The 16,051-nt window shown below is 47.4% G+C and overlaps 1 protein-coding gene across 1 annotated transcript in view; it reads left to right on the top strand.

Annotated features, from left to right (window-relative positions):
- LOC144764712 (uncharacterized) overlaps window positions 1–10,220 on the top strand; it is a 44,532-nt gene extending 34,312 nt beyond the window's left edge. Inside the window, exon 2 of the mRNA XM_078650297.1 lies at window positions 9,137–10,220. Coding sequence (XP_078506423.1) covers window positions 9,137–10,220 — 1,084 coding nt within the window. The remainder of the gene's footprint in view (window positions 1–9,136) is intronic.
- Window positions 10,221–16,051: the final 5,831 nt, after the last annotated feature.

Here is a 16,051-nt window from a genome sequence, read left to right as displayed (position 1 = left end):
ACCGGAAACAAGCTTCCAGCCCGGCTTGCTTGAATCCAGTGGCAAAGTGAGCAAGGGACTCACGTCTGAGCATACCCGGCCACACTTATGGCGGCCAAAGCGGTACAAAAGGGGGTGGTGATGGACGGAGCATCTGAACCAATCAAACACTCACACCCAGTCAAAAGATCTGGGTTTGATCCATCACCGTTCTTTAGCCCACTCTGCCACCCCAGTTCAGACATGGCTATATGCAAATCAGTCTGACCCTGTGCCTCATGGGAACAGTCCAGCCCGAACTGCCAAGCCATGCCTTCCCTGGACCGGAAACAAGCACTACAGCACCTCCAGTCCCACCGACAACACAAATGACCGAAATGTACATTGGAGATGATGGCTGTACTGAATACTACCCAGATTTTTCATGATGTTGCCCAGGGAGAAAAGATGACAAACTGCCCCTAATCCCCATCCCAGTAGATCAGAAAGGTCCATTTGTAGAGGTCCGACTTCTTGGGGAGGATAGAAAGTTTCTACTAGACACTGGGGCCAGTAAAACAACAATACACCATCAAGAGGTCCCAGAGGCTCCTCTCTCGGGTTCAAAAAGTATTTCTCTGGGTTTCTCCGGACAGCCTGTGACAAACGTCACATCAAAACCACTGCCCTTACAGGTTGGTCCCCTCACAACAACTACAGATCTTATATTGACAAAATCGTGTCCAGAAAATCTGCTTGGTATCAAGACCTTGAAAGAATTGGGAGCTGTTATTGTTTGCTCACCTAAGGATATTAGATTATTCTTACGAGATTTTAAAGGCCACTACACCAGTAGAGAATTAGACGAACGTTTGAAAGATTTGCCACACACACTTTGGGCCACTGATTCCACCACAGTAGGGTGTATGGAAATAACACCTCACAAGGTCACACTGAAAGAGGGAGCCCAACTGCCACGCATAAGACAATACAAAATTCCACCTCAAGCTGAACAGGCGTTAATGTTAATTATTCAGGATCTAATACAGTCAGGTGTGGTTAAAGAAACGATTTCTAATACTTGTAATTCCCCAGTTTTAGCAGTCCATAAAAAAGTGGAACTGGGAACACCCCCTGTCTATAGACTAGTGGTGGATTTAAGAGAACTTAATAAATGTGTCATTCCCCAACACCCCGTGGTCCCAGACATCTCCACGTTACTCACAGCCATAGATGCAGAAGCAACACACTTCACTGTCATTGACTTGAAGAATGCATTTTTCAGTATACCCATTCACCCAGACAGCCAATACCTTTTCGGCTTCTCCCTACAAGGACGAAGCTTCCAATTCACAAGAGCTCCACAAGGTTTCACCGAAAGTCCAAGTGTGTATAGCCAAGCGTTAAAAAGACAATTGGATACTATTGAAATGCCCCTGACACTGCATTGTTGCAATATGTTGATGACATCCTCATTACGGCCAGATCTGACCCAGCCTGCGCTGAAGCATCATTGCTGGTACTAAAGTTCCTAGCTGCAAATGGCCATAAAGTTTCCCCTGATAAGCTCCAATTCTGCTTGCAGCAAGTGGCCTACTTAGGGCACTTGCTGTCAAAGGAGCGTAGGCAGCTTACACAGGAACGCATCCAACTTATACAACAAATGCCACAACCAACAACACAGAAACAAGTCCGAGCGTTTGTTGGTCTTACCTCATATTGTAGACAGTGGATCCTGCAATTTGCCCTTATTGCTAAAGCACTAGTACAGCTGACAACACTTGAAGCTGGCGCTACCCCAAAATTACCCTGGACGGATGAACACACACAAGCTTTTCAGTCTCTTAAAAAGGCTATGTGTCAAGCCCCAGTGTTGGCAACACCTGATTACACCAAAGATTTTACCTTATTTGTAACAGAAAGCTCAGGTACAGCCCTTTCGGTCCTGACCCAACTTCAGGCAGACAGGCATAGACCATGTGGTTATTTTTCCAGCACATTAGATCCGGTGGCCCAAGCACTCCCTGCATGCCTAAAATCAGTGGCTGCCACAGCACAAGCCATTAGACAAAGTGACACTATCGTACTAGGACACCATCTGGTAGTCCAGGTTCCACATGCTGTTGAACTTCTCCTAAACAGAACTCAAACACAACATCTGACAATAGCCAGACTCACAGGATACGAAATTACACTTTTTCAGCCACACATTGAGATCCGACGATGCAACATTTTAAACCCAGCAACACTGTTGCCACTTACCTCTCCTGCTGAACAACTTCACGATTGTATTGATGCAATTGATTTAGTGACCAAACCCAGACCAGATTTACAAGATACACCCCTTTCTGAGGCAGAGATGACACTCTTTGTTGATGGGTCTTGCATGAGACTCCCCACTGGAGAATTGGCAGCAGCCTATGCCGTCACAAATGGTGTAAGCACTTTGGAAGCACATAAAATAGAGATACTGTCAGCACAAGCAGCCGAACTAGTAGCACTAACACGAGCATGTCACTTGGCAAAAGGAAAATCAGTTAGCATCTACACCGACTCACAATACGCTTTCGGGGTTGTACACAATTTCGGCACATTATGGAGGGAGAGGGGATTTCTCACATCACATGGGTCCAAAATACAACATGCTGCCCTCATAACTGCCCTCTTGGAGGCTAGCCAGTTACCAACAAAAATAGTGGTGCTGAAATGTAAGGCACACACAAAAGGAACTGATGAAATCTCGAAAGGAAATGATTTAGCAGACAATGCAGCCAAAATGGCGGCAAACACAGAATTCAATACACTACACCGCCAATACGTAATACGAGACCCCTTTTCTGACATCCAGGATGTCCAAAGTCACACCACACCACAGGAACTGCTAGAATGGAAGGAAAAAGGAGGGGTCCTTACAGACCAGGGTTGGATGACACCTGAGAGAGCAGTATGGCTACTGCTGGATGCTATGGTTAAGGTTATAATAAACACCATACATGGACCAGCGCATCAGGGAGAAAAAGCAATGTTAGATAGCATACAGAACATATGGAATAACAAACATTTGAGAGCTGCAGCCAAACAAAAAGTAAAAACATGCATGATTTGTAACCAGTTCAACCCAGATAAAGGCAAGAAGGTGGAGCAGGGTGGATTACAACCCCCTGACCATCCATTTGAAGCTCTCCAGATGGACTATATTCAGATGGAGAGATGTAGAGGTTACAAGTATGTACTGGTGGTGGTGTGCGCGTTAACCAGGTGGACTGAAGCTTACCCCGTCCCTGACTATACCGCCATGACGACTGCTAAGGTTCTAGTAAGAGAGTACTTCCCACGCTATGGGTTGCCAAGAGTCATATATTCAGACAATGGCCAACCTTTCTCTTCCGAGCTAATGAAACATGTCTCCCTCCTATTAGTATACACTTGGAAATTTCATTGCGTGAGACTCCCCCAGGAAGCAGGATTGGTAGAAAGACACAATCAAACCCTTAAAACTAAGTTAGCCAAAATTACAGCAGAAAAAGGCCTAGATTGGATGACTGCCTTACCAGTAGCCCTGTTCTATATGGGAATGGTACCACACTCCCGAATAGGATTAGCACCATTCAAGATGGTTTTTGGCAGGCCACCAAACATGTGGGGAGTCCCTAGACCAAAATCTATTACTGATGTAGATAGCAGAATATTAACTGATTACCTGGCTTCCTTGATGTCTGCACTCCGCTCTTGTCGTTCACAGGTGGCTGCAGCCTTCCCAGACAAAACCAACCCTGAAGAACACACCATCCGACCCGGATATTGGGTCTCGGTCCGGAACTTCGACCGGACAAATCCCCTCCAGCCCAGATGGAAGGAGCCGAAGTTGGTCCTTCTAACTACGCGGACTGCAGTGAAGATCGAAGGCAGAAAGGGCTGGCTGCATGCCAGTCATTGTAAAAAATACTTTGGAGAAATAGACTCTGTCGCCAACGATATCGCCAAACCCAGTGACACTGTAACTGAACAGTCCTCATTGCCCTTGGAACAGACCCCACAACAGGAATATAAATCAAAACTGAGGTCCGCCACCAGGATTCTGGCTAATTAAGCCCATGGACACAGGCTCGTGGTGAAGCGGTCAGAGCATGGGGACAGACTCAGACACCCTGACTATGTGGAAAAAAGAGAAAATGAGGCGCCTAAAGAAGAATGTTAAGAAATTGCATAGCGGCCCTATCATATGTTTGATCATACTGTTCTTTTTGATGACAATCATGACGTGTCTCGGTTGGGCCCTCCACACTGCTTTTCCGCCAGCACCACATTCCTCTCCTGCACTTAACAACACTCAAGAGCACACGCACCACGACTTACCTCCTCAGGAGCAAGCCCATAGGCTAGCTCTCCGAAACAATACCTTCATACAGATGCTACACTATTTGCATCAGGCCAGCAATATCACAGATTGCTGGATATGTGGCCGCCTCCCACCACATCAGAAGGAGGGATCGATGCCTCTCTTCCCCTTTCCGTTTTCTTATAATGGAACTTGCGAGGCCTGGTTCGCCCTAATAACAGCCGACAGGACTACCCGTACCTCCTGCCCTGATGGAAATAGTAAGTAAGAAGAGGGGGTCCCAGTAGCAATGGAACATCAAACCACACAATTGAAAAATAATCAAGAACACATAAATTGAAACCACATTGTTTACTTCACAATGGGAATGCGTATCGAATATGCAGATATAAATACACACAATAATAGATCACTCGTTCAGATGGTGCCCCAAAGAGGGAAGCGGGATGGGATGGTGTAGTGATAGTGGGGAATTAGTGAGGAAGAAAGTGGCGATTCATAAGTGACAGTAAAATCAGCAATTGTCAATCGTTTGACAGAGTTACACACTATGTACAGAAAAAATAAGACACAAAATGTTCATAAGAATGTTCGAAAAGAGTCATCCTCCAAGTAGTCCAATAAATGTAGACAGTGGGGAATGGAGTTGACAAACGGAAATGGATATCGACGTTTCGACCCTCAGGGATGCAGATATCAGTGGTTATCTTGCTGGGGGGTCTTCATCAGGACTGGAGGGACACGCACCCTAGTAGATATATAGAAATATATATACGTTGTGAATACGGGATAAACGTCCCTGTATATAATTCAAAGCAAAGTAGCACATCACCACACTAGGGTTAGGATAAAGTAAATGAATTAAGATCCCATACAGATGGTTGGGACACTATAACAGCTAACAATCGCATTATATTGAGGTGTCAGTAAAAATATTTTACTGGTCGTGAGCACGTGGCAAAAAAGCTAGATCAAACAAGGTGGACGGGGGCACGGAGGCAATAGAATGGTTGGTGCCCGATAAGGCCTGGTAAACAGGGTGCCAGATCAAGGAAAGGCCAAAGAGACAATGGGGACTGCATTGGAATTGCAATGTAAATGTACCGGACTTGCAATGTAGAGGTAGGTAGGAAGGACTTACCACGGTAGTGGTATCTGCAGGACCGAATCAATTGAGCAGAGAATACCACAGGGTGATCTGTGGAATAAATACATCCAAAGTTAGAATGTATACCTTGCAGACTGCACGGTAAAAATGGGTGGTGGTGGTTGGAAAAACTCACCGTAGTAGGCACCGATGGTTGTAAAGTGGTGGCGAATAGAAAGAGGAGTCGTGGATATCTTCGTGGTACACTTCTGTCTAAAAATGAGGCGGAGGTGTATTTAGGAAAAATGGCGCGAAAGGCAACAGCACAGTGAATGAGGCAATGAGGAAGGAATACGGACTTACCCCGATATCAAGTTGCGGACGAATCCGGCGGGGGTAAATAGAATGTGTCAGTCAGGTACGAAAGCTCGCAAGTGGCGGTCTATTGGGGAAAACATGAATTACATTGTAAAATGTCGGTGTATGTCGTGTGGATACTCCAACACATGAGTAGAATTCGCTGCCAAGTCCAAGGTGCCCCCATGGTTGACCATTTCTCCACAGCAGGTCACTCTCCGGAATGTATGAAATGGGTGATCATTGAACGAGCCACACTGGGACCCCGGGGCGGGAACATTTCAGACATCCTAAACGGTATACACCCGTTACAACGGATCTTTTACTCCGCAGACCCGTTACAACGCGACCATTACTCCGCATACCATTACAACGCATTGCGCTGGGGGGCGCTCTAGGATAGGGAATAAGTATAATTTACTATCCAACACCTTCCCTAGGGTCCACGGGGACTGGAGTTAGAATAGTAAATTATACTTACCACTATCCAGCGCCCCAAGGCGCTATGCGTTGTAACGGTATGCGGAGTAAAAGTCGCGTTGTAATGGTCTGCGGAGTAATAGTATGCGTTATAACGTCATACATCCATCCTAAACACACGTGAACTTAGATGGATGCTGACCTTTGACTCAATTGAATCAGGGCTCAATGAACAAGATAGCTCTTTTTCGCAATTGGCCTGCCTGACCTAGTGTTTCTCCAGAGCTGATCTACAGTGGCCTTTACCCGCATGTGCGAGGTACGCCACTACTCTGTATGCTCCAGCATTGGTTTACTGCAATCATTCACGGCCTTTACCCGCTTGTGTGTGGTACGCCGTCTGTATCTATGCTATTTAAGTGTATCAGCGTTTTTAACATCTTCACTGTGAAATGTATTGTTCCATCTATTGTGTGCACTATCCGATTATTTCATACTGTATAGTGAACTATGACACGAGTTCCCATTGCTGACGCATCCGCCCGGTTTACCTGCGGTACTTCTTTTACACAAACGGACCTTCGCTTTGCATCCCCCTCGGACTGGGTCTGTCCATGTCTGTTGACTCATCGGTCCGCTGAACATGCGGTACTCCCGCTGCATAGAACTATCTTTGCTCAGCATTCCCCTATTTAGGGTTCTTGTCCATGGCATTTGTTCACACTGACAATTTGCGCCAGGGGGACCACTTTTTCATAATGCTTCTCTGGGCTTAGCCGCGCTAGCCAGTACGGAGTATGTCCACTATGTTCTTTGTTTATATGTCGCTTAGCGACGGCATCCAGTTTGCGTATGTCCGCACCATGTGACTCCTCCACGTGACTGGGTTGCCATGGTGATTTCAGTAATCCCGGAAACCCTCACCGTCTTTGAGACGCCAACCCGCGATCTGAGACGGATTCATTCCATGACCGGTAAGCAGTGGGCTTGTTCTGCAAGACTGCAGCTGGTTTTCACGTGTCTGTGTTTTCACACGACATACACCGACATTTTATAATGTAATTCATGTCTTCCCCAGTAGACCGCCACTTGCGAGCTTCCCTACCTGACTGATCCCGGTAACCCGCACCGCCTTTGAGACGCCAACCCGCGATCTGAGACGGATTTTTTCCATGACCGGTAAGCAGTGGGCTTGTTGTGCAAGACTGCAGCTGGTTTCCATGTGTCTGTGTGTTCACACGACATACACCGACATTTTACAATGTAATTCATGTTTTCCCCAATAGACCGCCACTTGCGAGCTTTCGTACCTGACTGACACATTCTATTTACCCCCGCCGGATTCGTCCGCAACTTGATATCGGGGTAAGTCCGTATTCCTTCCTCATTGCCTCATTCACTGTGCTGTTGCCTTTCGCGCCATTTTTCCTAAATACACCTCCGCCTCATTTTTAGACAGAAGTGTACCACGAAGATATCCACGACTCCTCTTTCTATTCGCCACCACTTTACAACCATCGGTGCCTACTACGGTGAGTTTTTCCAACCACCACCACCCATTTTTACCGTGCAGTCTGCAAGGTATACATTCTAACTTTGGATGTATTTATTCCACAGATCACCCTGTGGTATTCTCTGCTCAATTGATTCGGTCCTGCAGATACCACTACCGTGGTAAGTCCTTCCTACCTACCTCTACATTGCAAGTCCGGTACATTTACATTGCAATTCCAATGCAGTCCCCATTGTCTCTTTGGCCTTTCCTTGATCTGGCACCCTGTTTACCAGGCCTTATCGGGCACCAACCATTCTATTGCCTCCGTGCCCCCGTCCACCTTGTTTGATCTAGCTTTTTTGCCACGTGCTCACGACCAGTAAAATAATTTTACTGACACCTCAATATAATGCGATTGTTAGCTGTTATAGTGTCCCAACCATCTGTATGGGATCTTAATTCATTTACTTTATCCTAACCCTAGTGTGGTGATGTGCTACTTTGCTTTGAATTATATACAGGGACGTTTATCCCGTATTCACAACGTATATATATTTCTATATATCTACTAGGGTGCGTGTCCCTCCAGTCCTGATGAAGACCCCCCAGCAAGATAACCACTGATATCTGCATCCCTGAGGGTCGAAACGTCGATATCCATTTCCGTTTGTCAACTCCATTCCCCACTGTCTACATTTATTGGAATACTTGGAGGATGACTCTTTTCGAACATTCTTATGTAAATGTAAATGTAGATTGTGCTTATATAGCGCACGGCTACCCGCAGTGGGTGTCCCGGCGCTTGCTTAGGGAACCCGTCCTGATATTCCCCTGTGAGATAGCAGGGTATCCACAAGGTGAAAGTCAGGCATCCCGCCGCGAGGGGCCGTTGTGGAGATTAAGCAAGCTATTGCCCAGAGTCGCAGAGTGTGAACCCGTGAGTCGAGGAGGCACCGGGGCGAGAATTATCGAGTCCGTGGAATTTTTAGTCCAAGACCCGCCGTGGCGGGGAATTGAACCCTGGTCCAGGACCGATCTCAGCTTCCGGGTCTGCCGCCTCTAACCCCTGAGCCACACTTCTCCACATTCTTATGAACATTTTGTGTCTTATTTTTTCTGTACATAGTGTGTAACTCTGTCAAACGATTGACAATTGCTGATTTTACTGTCACTTATGAATCGCCACTTTCTTCCTCACTAATTCCCCACTATCACTACACCATCCCAACCCGCTTCCCTCTTTGGGGCACCATCTGAACGAGTGATCTATTATTGTGTGTATTTATATCTGCATATTCGATACGCATTCCCATTGTGAAGTAAACAATGTGGTTTCAATTTATGTGTTCTTGATTATTTTTCAATTGTGTGGTTTGATGTTCCATTGCTACTGGGACCCCCTCTTCTTACTTACTTAATTACCCAGGTCCCCGTAACTATTACTGGGTCAACCCCCCTATTATTAATCTGATGGAAATAGGTCATGCAAGAATGGGTGGCCTTGGGGGGACTTAAATAAGGTCCTTAATGCTGTCTGCTACCCGAATGAGGATGGAGATCCTCAGGCGACAGGCACGGTCCTAGAAAGCGAAGAATACAAGCAGGGGAACATGAGCATGTCCTACAGGATATTAAATACCAAACCTAAAAAGAATGCTGGGCCCCCTTCTATCTCGGTCTCAACAGTAAAAGGGCACCTGTGCGTCCGGAAAAATGGCTCTGTCCCATTAGGACACAGTGACTGCCATACCACTGTGAGTTTTGAAGACAAGGGAAAATCATCATTTCTAGCATGCCGCCATACTTATTTCATCTGCAGGCAAAAAGCCTATGTGCGGCTACCCTTGAAATGGGGGGGAACGTGCTATATAGCATTTCTGCTACCTCCTGTCTTTGTAGCCCCATCCACTTACCACCGAGACCTCCTAGTGCCCCATGTTAGACATAAAAGAATGATCGATATCTCCGGGATTGATCACACGGAAACTACATTGGAACAATATACAGACTTCAACAAAGGATTCTTTTTCTTTATCGGCCCTTTGCAGAACAGTAAGCTTATACGCAAGTTGACAAGGACCTTGGAGGCTGTGGTAAATCAGACGGTGGCTGCCCTGGGGAACTTGACTCAGGAACAGTCTGCCATAAGATTAGTTGCCCTCCAAGACCGCCGTGTCCTTGACGTCATCCTGGCTGACAGAGGTGGAGCCTGTAAAATTATCGGCTCTAGCTGCTGTATTTACATCCCTGATAACTCTCCGTCTGTATATACGGCTATAACAAAATTACACAAGATAGCCGCCAGTCTACATCAAGAACCTGGCACTTGGACATTGTCTGACTGGTTTTGGACAATAATATCATCCTGGGGATGGAAACTGCTGTCAGCAGCAGGCATAATATTCCTGGTAATAACCGGATGCTGCCTTTGCATCCAATGTGGCCCTGCCCTGTGCGGGCTCTGCGCTACAATCTTCATTCCTAAACCACATATCCAGCAGAAAGAAAAAGAAAAAATTATGCTACAGGAATGCATAGACAACCTCATGCAAATTGAGATATAGATACAGGTACACTCTGGGGCAAGGAGGGAATGAGGAAATAAAATTGGCAGTTGTGCCCCATTGTTTTCTCTTCTCCGCCTGTCTGCCATTTTGATTCAGACAGCACCCATTTTTTCGTGTCATCCATTTTGTCTCCAAACCCATGAGCAAGACACCCTGCACCTGGCCCCTCCGTTCATTGACCACACATTCTTGTGGCTCGGCCAATTCCGAGAACCAACGAGATAGTTCCTGTTTTAAGAGACAGTTCCTGTTCTTGACTCTAAGCCAGAAATAACCCCCGGTTGAGAAAGGGCCTTCAACTGAAAGGAGCATTTCGACACTAATTAAGGACCTTCAACTGAAAGGAGCACATTTGGACACACCTCATGCACTCTCACGAGACACAAGAGACGCCCATACCTTGACACATCTAGTTGGAGATTACTGTTTGTCACTTCCTTATTTTTCTTCTTCTTCTTCTTTCTGCCTACTGCCTGAACTGTATAAATACCCTGCTGTATGAATAAAACATCAGACCACTCCTGTACCCGCTTGGTGCTGGAGCTCTCCCTTAACTCGAGTTATTGAATAAACCCTTCTTTACTCGAATACCACGGACTCCTCTCTTTACTTAATTTAAAGTATTTACTAATATAGAAATTCTAAGATAAGGTAATAGTAAATTATTTACCACAACACCACCCCAGCTCCGACTTGGCCATATGCAAAATAGTCTGATTCTGTGCCGCATGGGAACAGTCCAGCCCGAACTGCCAATCCATGTCTTTCCTGGACCGGAATCAAGCATCCTAGGACCGGTTTCTGGCTATCAGCCGTCATCAGCCAGGATAGCTTGATTCCAGTGGCATGGAGAGCACAGGACTCACCTCTGAGCATACCCGTCCCACTCAGGGTGACAAATGCAAAAACAATTGATGGACGGAATGTTGCACAATGGCAAAACATTCACCCCTAGTCACAGATCTGGGTTTAATCCATCGTTATTTTGCTCTCCACACCACCCCAGTTCCGACATGGCCATATGCAAATCAGTCTGACCCTGTGCCTCATGGGAATAGTCCAGCCCGAACTGCCAAGCCATATCTTTCCTGAACCGGAATAGAGCATCCTAGGACCGGTTTCTGGCTATCAGCCGTCATCAGCCAGGATTGCTTGATTCCAGTGGCATGGAGAGCACTGGGCTCACGTCTGAGCATACCCGTCCCACTCGGGGTGACAAATGCAAAAACAATTGATGGACGGAATGTTACACAATGGCAAAACATTCACCACCAGTCACAGATCTGGGTTTAATCCATCGTTATTTTGCTTACCACACCACCCCAGTTCCGAAATGGCCATATGCAAATCAGTCTGACCCTGTGCCTCATGGGAACAGTCCAGCCCGAACTGCCAAGCCATGTCTTTCCTGGACCAGAATCAAGCATCCTAGGACCGGTTTCTGGCTATCAGCCGTCATCAGCCAGGATAGCTTGATTCCAGTGGCATGATGAAAGGAATGCTGCTCAATGGCAAAACATTCACCCCCAGTCACAGATCTGGGTTTAATCCATTGTTATTTTGCTCAACACACCACACCAGTTCCGACATAGCCATATGCAAATCAGTCTGACCCTGTGCCTCATGGGAACAATCCAGCCCGAACTGCCAAGCCATGTCTTTCCTGGATCGGAATCAATCATCCTAGGACTGGATGTGAGAAGTTGACCTGGTATATGGTGTTCACTATTCTAGTGAGCACCTTGCACCAGTCCAAACAACCCTTATGGTGATGGTTGTAAAGTCAACCTTATAGACCAGCTATCCTAGTGGTAGCATGGACAAAGCAGTCTTAGGCTAACACTTCAGAGAGCATGTGAAGCCAATTGTTTTACCTATTATAATCCCTTGAATATCAAATGAAAGGACACCACACAAGGTATATATCAAATATATATGTATTTATTATTAACACAACCCCTCTGTACTCTTGATGAGGTCAGAGTTCGAGATACAGCACAAGTTACACAATAAGCATACTATAAGTTGCACAAATGCAATTCTGCCCTAGGGGCCTCACGAACCATATACTAAAGAAGTGGTATAAGAACCACTTCAGAAAAGGTGAGTAGGCCTAGGGCCTAGGAAATCGCTGGGGCTACGCTGATCACCCAAAGGAATGGAAGTAGGAGACCCACAGGATGCGTGTGCAGTGTCTAAACACACACGCGAGTTACCATAGAGAATCAATGGGAAGGTAAAAGTCACAAAGTAGTTGATTTCGGACACTTCCGGGTGGACTACGGGAAAACCCAGTTAAAGTAGGACACTTGGATAGTTGTTACCCACGGGAGCACCAGAGTACTCGAGTTACCTCACCCAGGGAAGCCAGGTGCATAGGTGTTCTTTCGTGTCGGGTTTCGTCGATCAATCCTATGGAGAGCTGCAAGAAGATGCTGCAAGCGACCAGGAGGAAGATGTCCGGATGGATCCAAGGGTGGATTGGAGTAATGAAGAACCTGAAAGCAGAGGGGACAGAGTCTGGGTCACTAGCCAGTGACCGGGAAGGAACCAGGAAGGAACCAGGCGATGTCGAGATGCAATCCGGTGAGGATGTGAAGCTTGTCTCTGCAGCCACGTGGACCAGGAGGCGTCGACGACAACCAGGAGCTGGATACGGACTGTACAATGAAGGATCTCACTGTTGGCGGTGTTGGAATCCAGATTGGACCCAACAAGCCTTGGCAAAGGCAACCCACGCAGAAAGAGAAGATCGGCTTCTGTTCAGACCAGCAAGGTCTTGGGAGCTTCCCCTTTACAAGAAAGCAGGGGCAAGCCCAGAGCAACTAGGCAAGTGGTGTTGTTTCAAAAGGATGTCTTCAGGAGGGCCACTAGCCAATGGGATAGCAACCGCGAAGACGCATCGAGGAGAAATGCAGGCACAGGCCCCACGCGGCACTCGTGGAGTGTGGAGGGATGAGCTTTGGTGCACTGACTGCTTGGGGTTGGGGCTTCTCAGTCCCCAATGCACAACTTCGAGGACACCTCAGAAGCTGCAAACGTAGCAAAAAAGCAGGTACTGCAGGATGTCCGGTCCCACATCTCTCATGTCCGCCACGGGTCTCAGCTTTGCTGTGGATATAGGTTGGAGTCAGAGAAGTCTGGAAGTCCAGAGGCTGCATCGCTAAGTCTTCGGGATCCGGCTGGAGCGTCGACTAAGCAAACCGGCAAGTTACTGGTGGTGCCTGTTTGCACAGGGTGGTTACTCCTTGACAACAAGGGAGATGTCTTCAGTCTTCCAGTCGAAATGGAACATCGAAGGTCCAAGAGTTTGTTTTAGAGTTTCTTTCCAGGATAAATCCAAAGTTTCTAGACTCAGCTCCTATCTTTATACCAAATTAAGGGGCTGGATTACCTGCTAGGTCCCTCCTGTGGGTGGAACCTGGGAAGGGGGTGGTTACACCCCTTTCCCTTTATCCAGTTTCACGCCAGAGCTGTTGCTGGAGTGCTCCAGCAACTGGTTTGAACCGGGCTATGCGTGGAGCACCTTGTGTGCCCCAGGCAGTGTCTCATTTCTTTCAACCCACCCTGCCCCAATACACTAAAGTCTGTCTAGGGAGGTGCCAGCACCTCCCAAGGCAGGAAACCTATTGTCCAGGCCTCCCCTGCTGGAGTTTCATCCAGCAGCAGGTTGTCATACTCGTGTCTGTGGCAGCAGCATCCATTTTGTGATGCTGAGGCTCTGTTTAACTTTAGCGGGGTAAAGTAGAAGCGGCATGTCTTCTCCCTCTAGAAGGGTGAATTCTACCCCCGCCGCCAGAACTGGCGGGGGGGGTAGTATTCCAAAGCGTATGACACCTTACACAACATGTTTTGATAAAGCCAAACCAAAGTTAGCAATAACCACGAGGACTTAATGCACTTAAGAGTATATGCTATGGCTATATCATAGAACAGCTATAAGGACATGGTTCCGAAAGCTTGAGACAGGCTCAGCTCATGCTAGAGCACCATCTCACATAAAACCAAGCATTCTGCCTCCAGGATTGTTCAGGCCTGCCATAGAAGTGACTTACAGGTATATATGTGTCTATATACAAGGGTAGATATAGGTATACTATATCTAAGCAAGGGGTGATTACACGACCTTGCCCAAGCTGAGTGATCAGCCTGTGGTGTCAGTTTGGATGGCCAGCCAGGGGTGGCATAATACATGCTGCAGCCCCTGGTAGGCCTTGGATGCACCTATGCCCTGGGTACCTAAGGTACACTATACAGGGGATCACAAAGGTGACCCATTACCCAATTGTATATGCACCTAAAGTACATGGTATGATTTGGAGAGAGAACAGCTGGGCTGTGGGTCTGATTAGCAGGCCCATAGCCACACTAGAGTTGAAAATCAGTGAATCAGGGCAAAAAGTGGGGGTGACCGTAGGAAGCAGATCCTACTCTCCTACACCGGATTCTGGCTATCAGCCGTCATCAGCCAGGATAGCTTGATTCCAGAGGCATGGAGAGCACAGGACTCACGTCTGAGCGTACCCGTCCCACTCGGGGTGACAAATGCAAAAACAATTGATGGACGGAATGTTGCACACTGGCAAAACATTCACCCCCAGTCACAGATCTGGGTTTAATCCATCGTTATTTTGCTCACCACACCACCCCAGTTCCGACATGGCCATATACAAATCAGTCTGACCCTGTGCCTCATGGGAACAGTCCAGCCCGAACTGCCAAGCCATGTCTTTTCTGGAACGGAATCAAGCATACTAGGACCGGTTTCTGGCTCTCAGCCGTCATCAGCCAGAATAGCTTGATTCCAGTGACATGGAGAGCACGGGACTCACGTCTGAGCATACCCATCCCACTCGGGGTGACAAATGCAAAAACAATTGATGGACGGAATGTTGCACAATGGCAAAACATTCACCCCCAGTCACAGATCCGGGTTTAATCCATCATTATTTTTCTCACCACACCACCCCAGTTCCGACATGGCCATATGCAAATCAGTCTGACCCTGTACCTCATGGGAACAGTCCAGCCCGAACTGCCAAGCCATGTCTTTCCTGGACCGGAATTAAGCATCCTATGACCGGTTTCTGGCTATCAGTCGTCATCAGCCAGGATTGCTTGATTCCAGTGGCAGTGAGAGCACGGGACTCACGTCTGAGCATACCCGTCCCACTCAGGGTGACAAATGCAAAAACAATTCATGGACGGAATGTTGCACAATGGCAAAACATTCACCCCAGTCACAGATCTGGGTTTAATCCATTGTTATTTTGCTCACCACACCACCCCAGTTCCGACATGGCCATATGCAAATCAGTCTGGCCCTGTGCCTCATGGGAACAGTCCAGCCCGAACTGCCAAGCCATGTCCTTCCTGGACCGGAATCAAGCATCCTAGGACCGGTTTCTAGCTATCAGCCGTCATCAGCCAGGACAGCTTGATTCCAGTGGCATGGAGAGCACGGGACTCACGTCTGAGCATACCTGTCCCACTCGGGGTGACAAATGCAAAAACAGGGTCACGGCTGATTTGCATATGGCCATGTCTAAACTGGGGTGGTGTGGAGTGCTATAAAACGATGGATTTAGGCCCAGATCTCTGTACTGGGGTGAATGTATGACATTGTTCTGCATTCTGTCCATCAACTGTTGTTTTTGCATTTGTCACCTCGAGTGGGACGGGTATGCTCAGACATGAGTCCCGTGCTCTCCACACCACTGGAGTCAAGCTATCCTGGCTGATGAGGGCTGATAGCCAGAAACCCGTCCTAGGATGCTTGATTCCGGTCCAGGGAAGACATGGCTTGGCAGTTTGGGCTGGACTGTTCC

This window comes from Lissotriton helveticus, chromosome 1_1 (assembly GCF_964261635.1).
Source record: "Lissotriton helveticus chromosome 1_1, aLisHel1.1, whole genome shotgun sequence".
Taxonomy (NCBI): Eukaryota; Metazoa; Chordata; class Amphibia; order Caudata; family Salamandridae; genus Lissotriton; species Lissotriton helveticus.
Note: the sequence above shows the minus strand (reverse complement) of the source record. Positions and strands in the feature narration are given on the sequence as shown.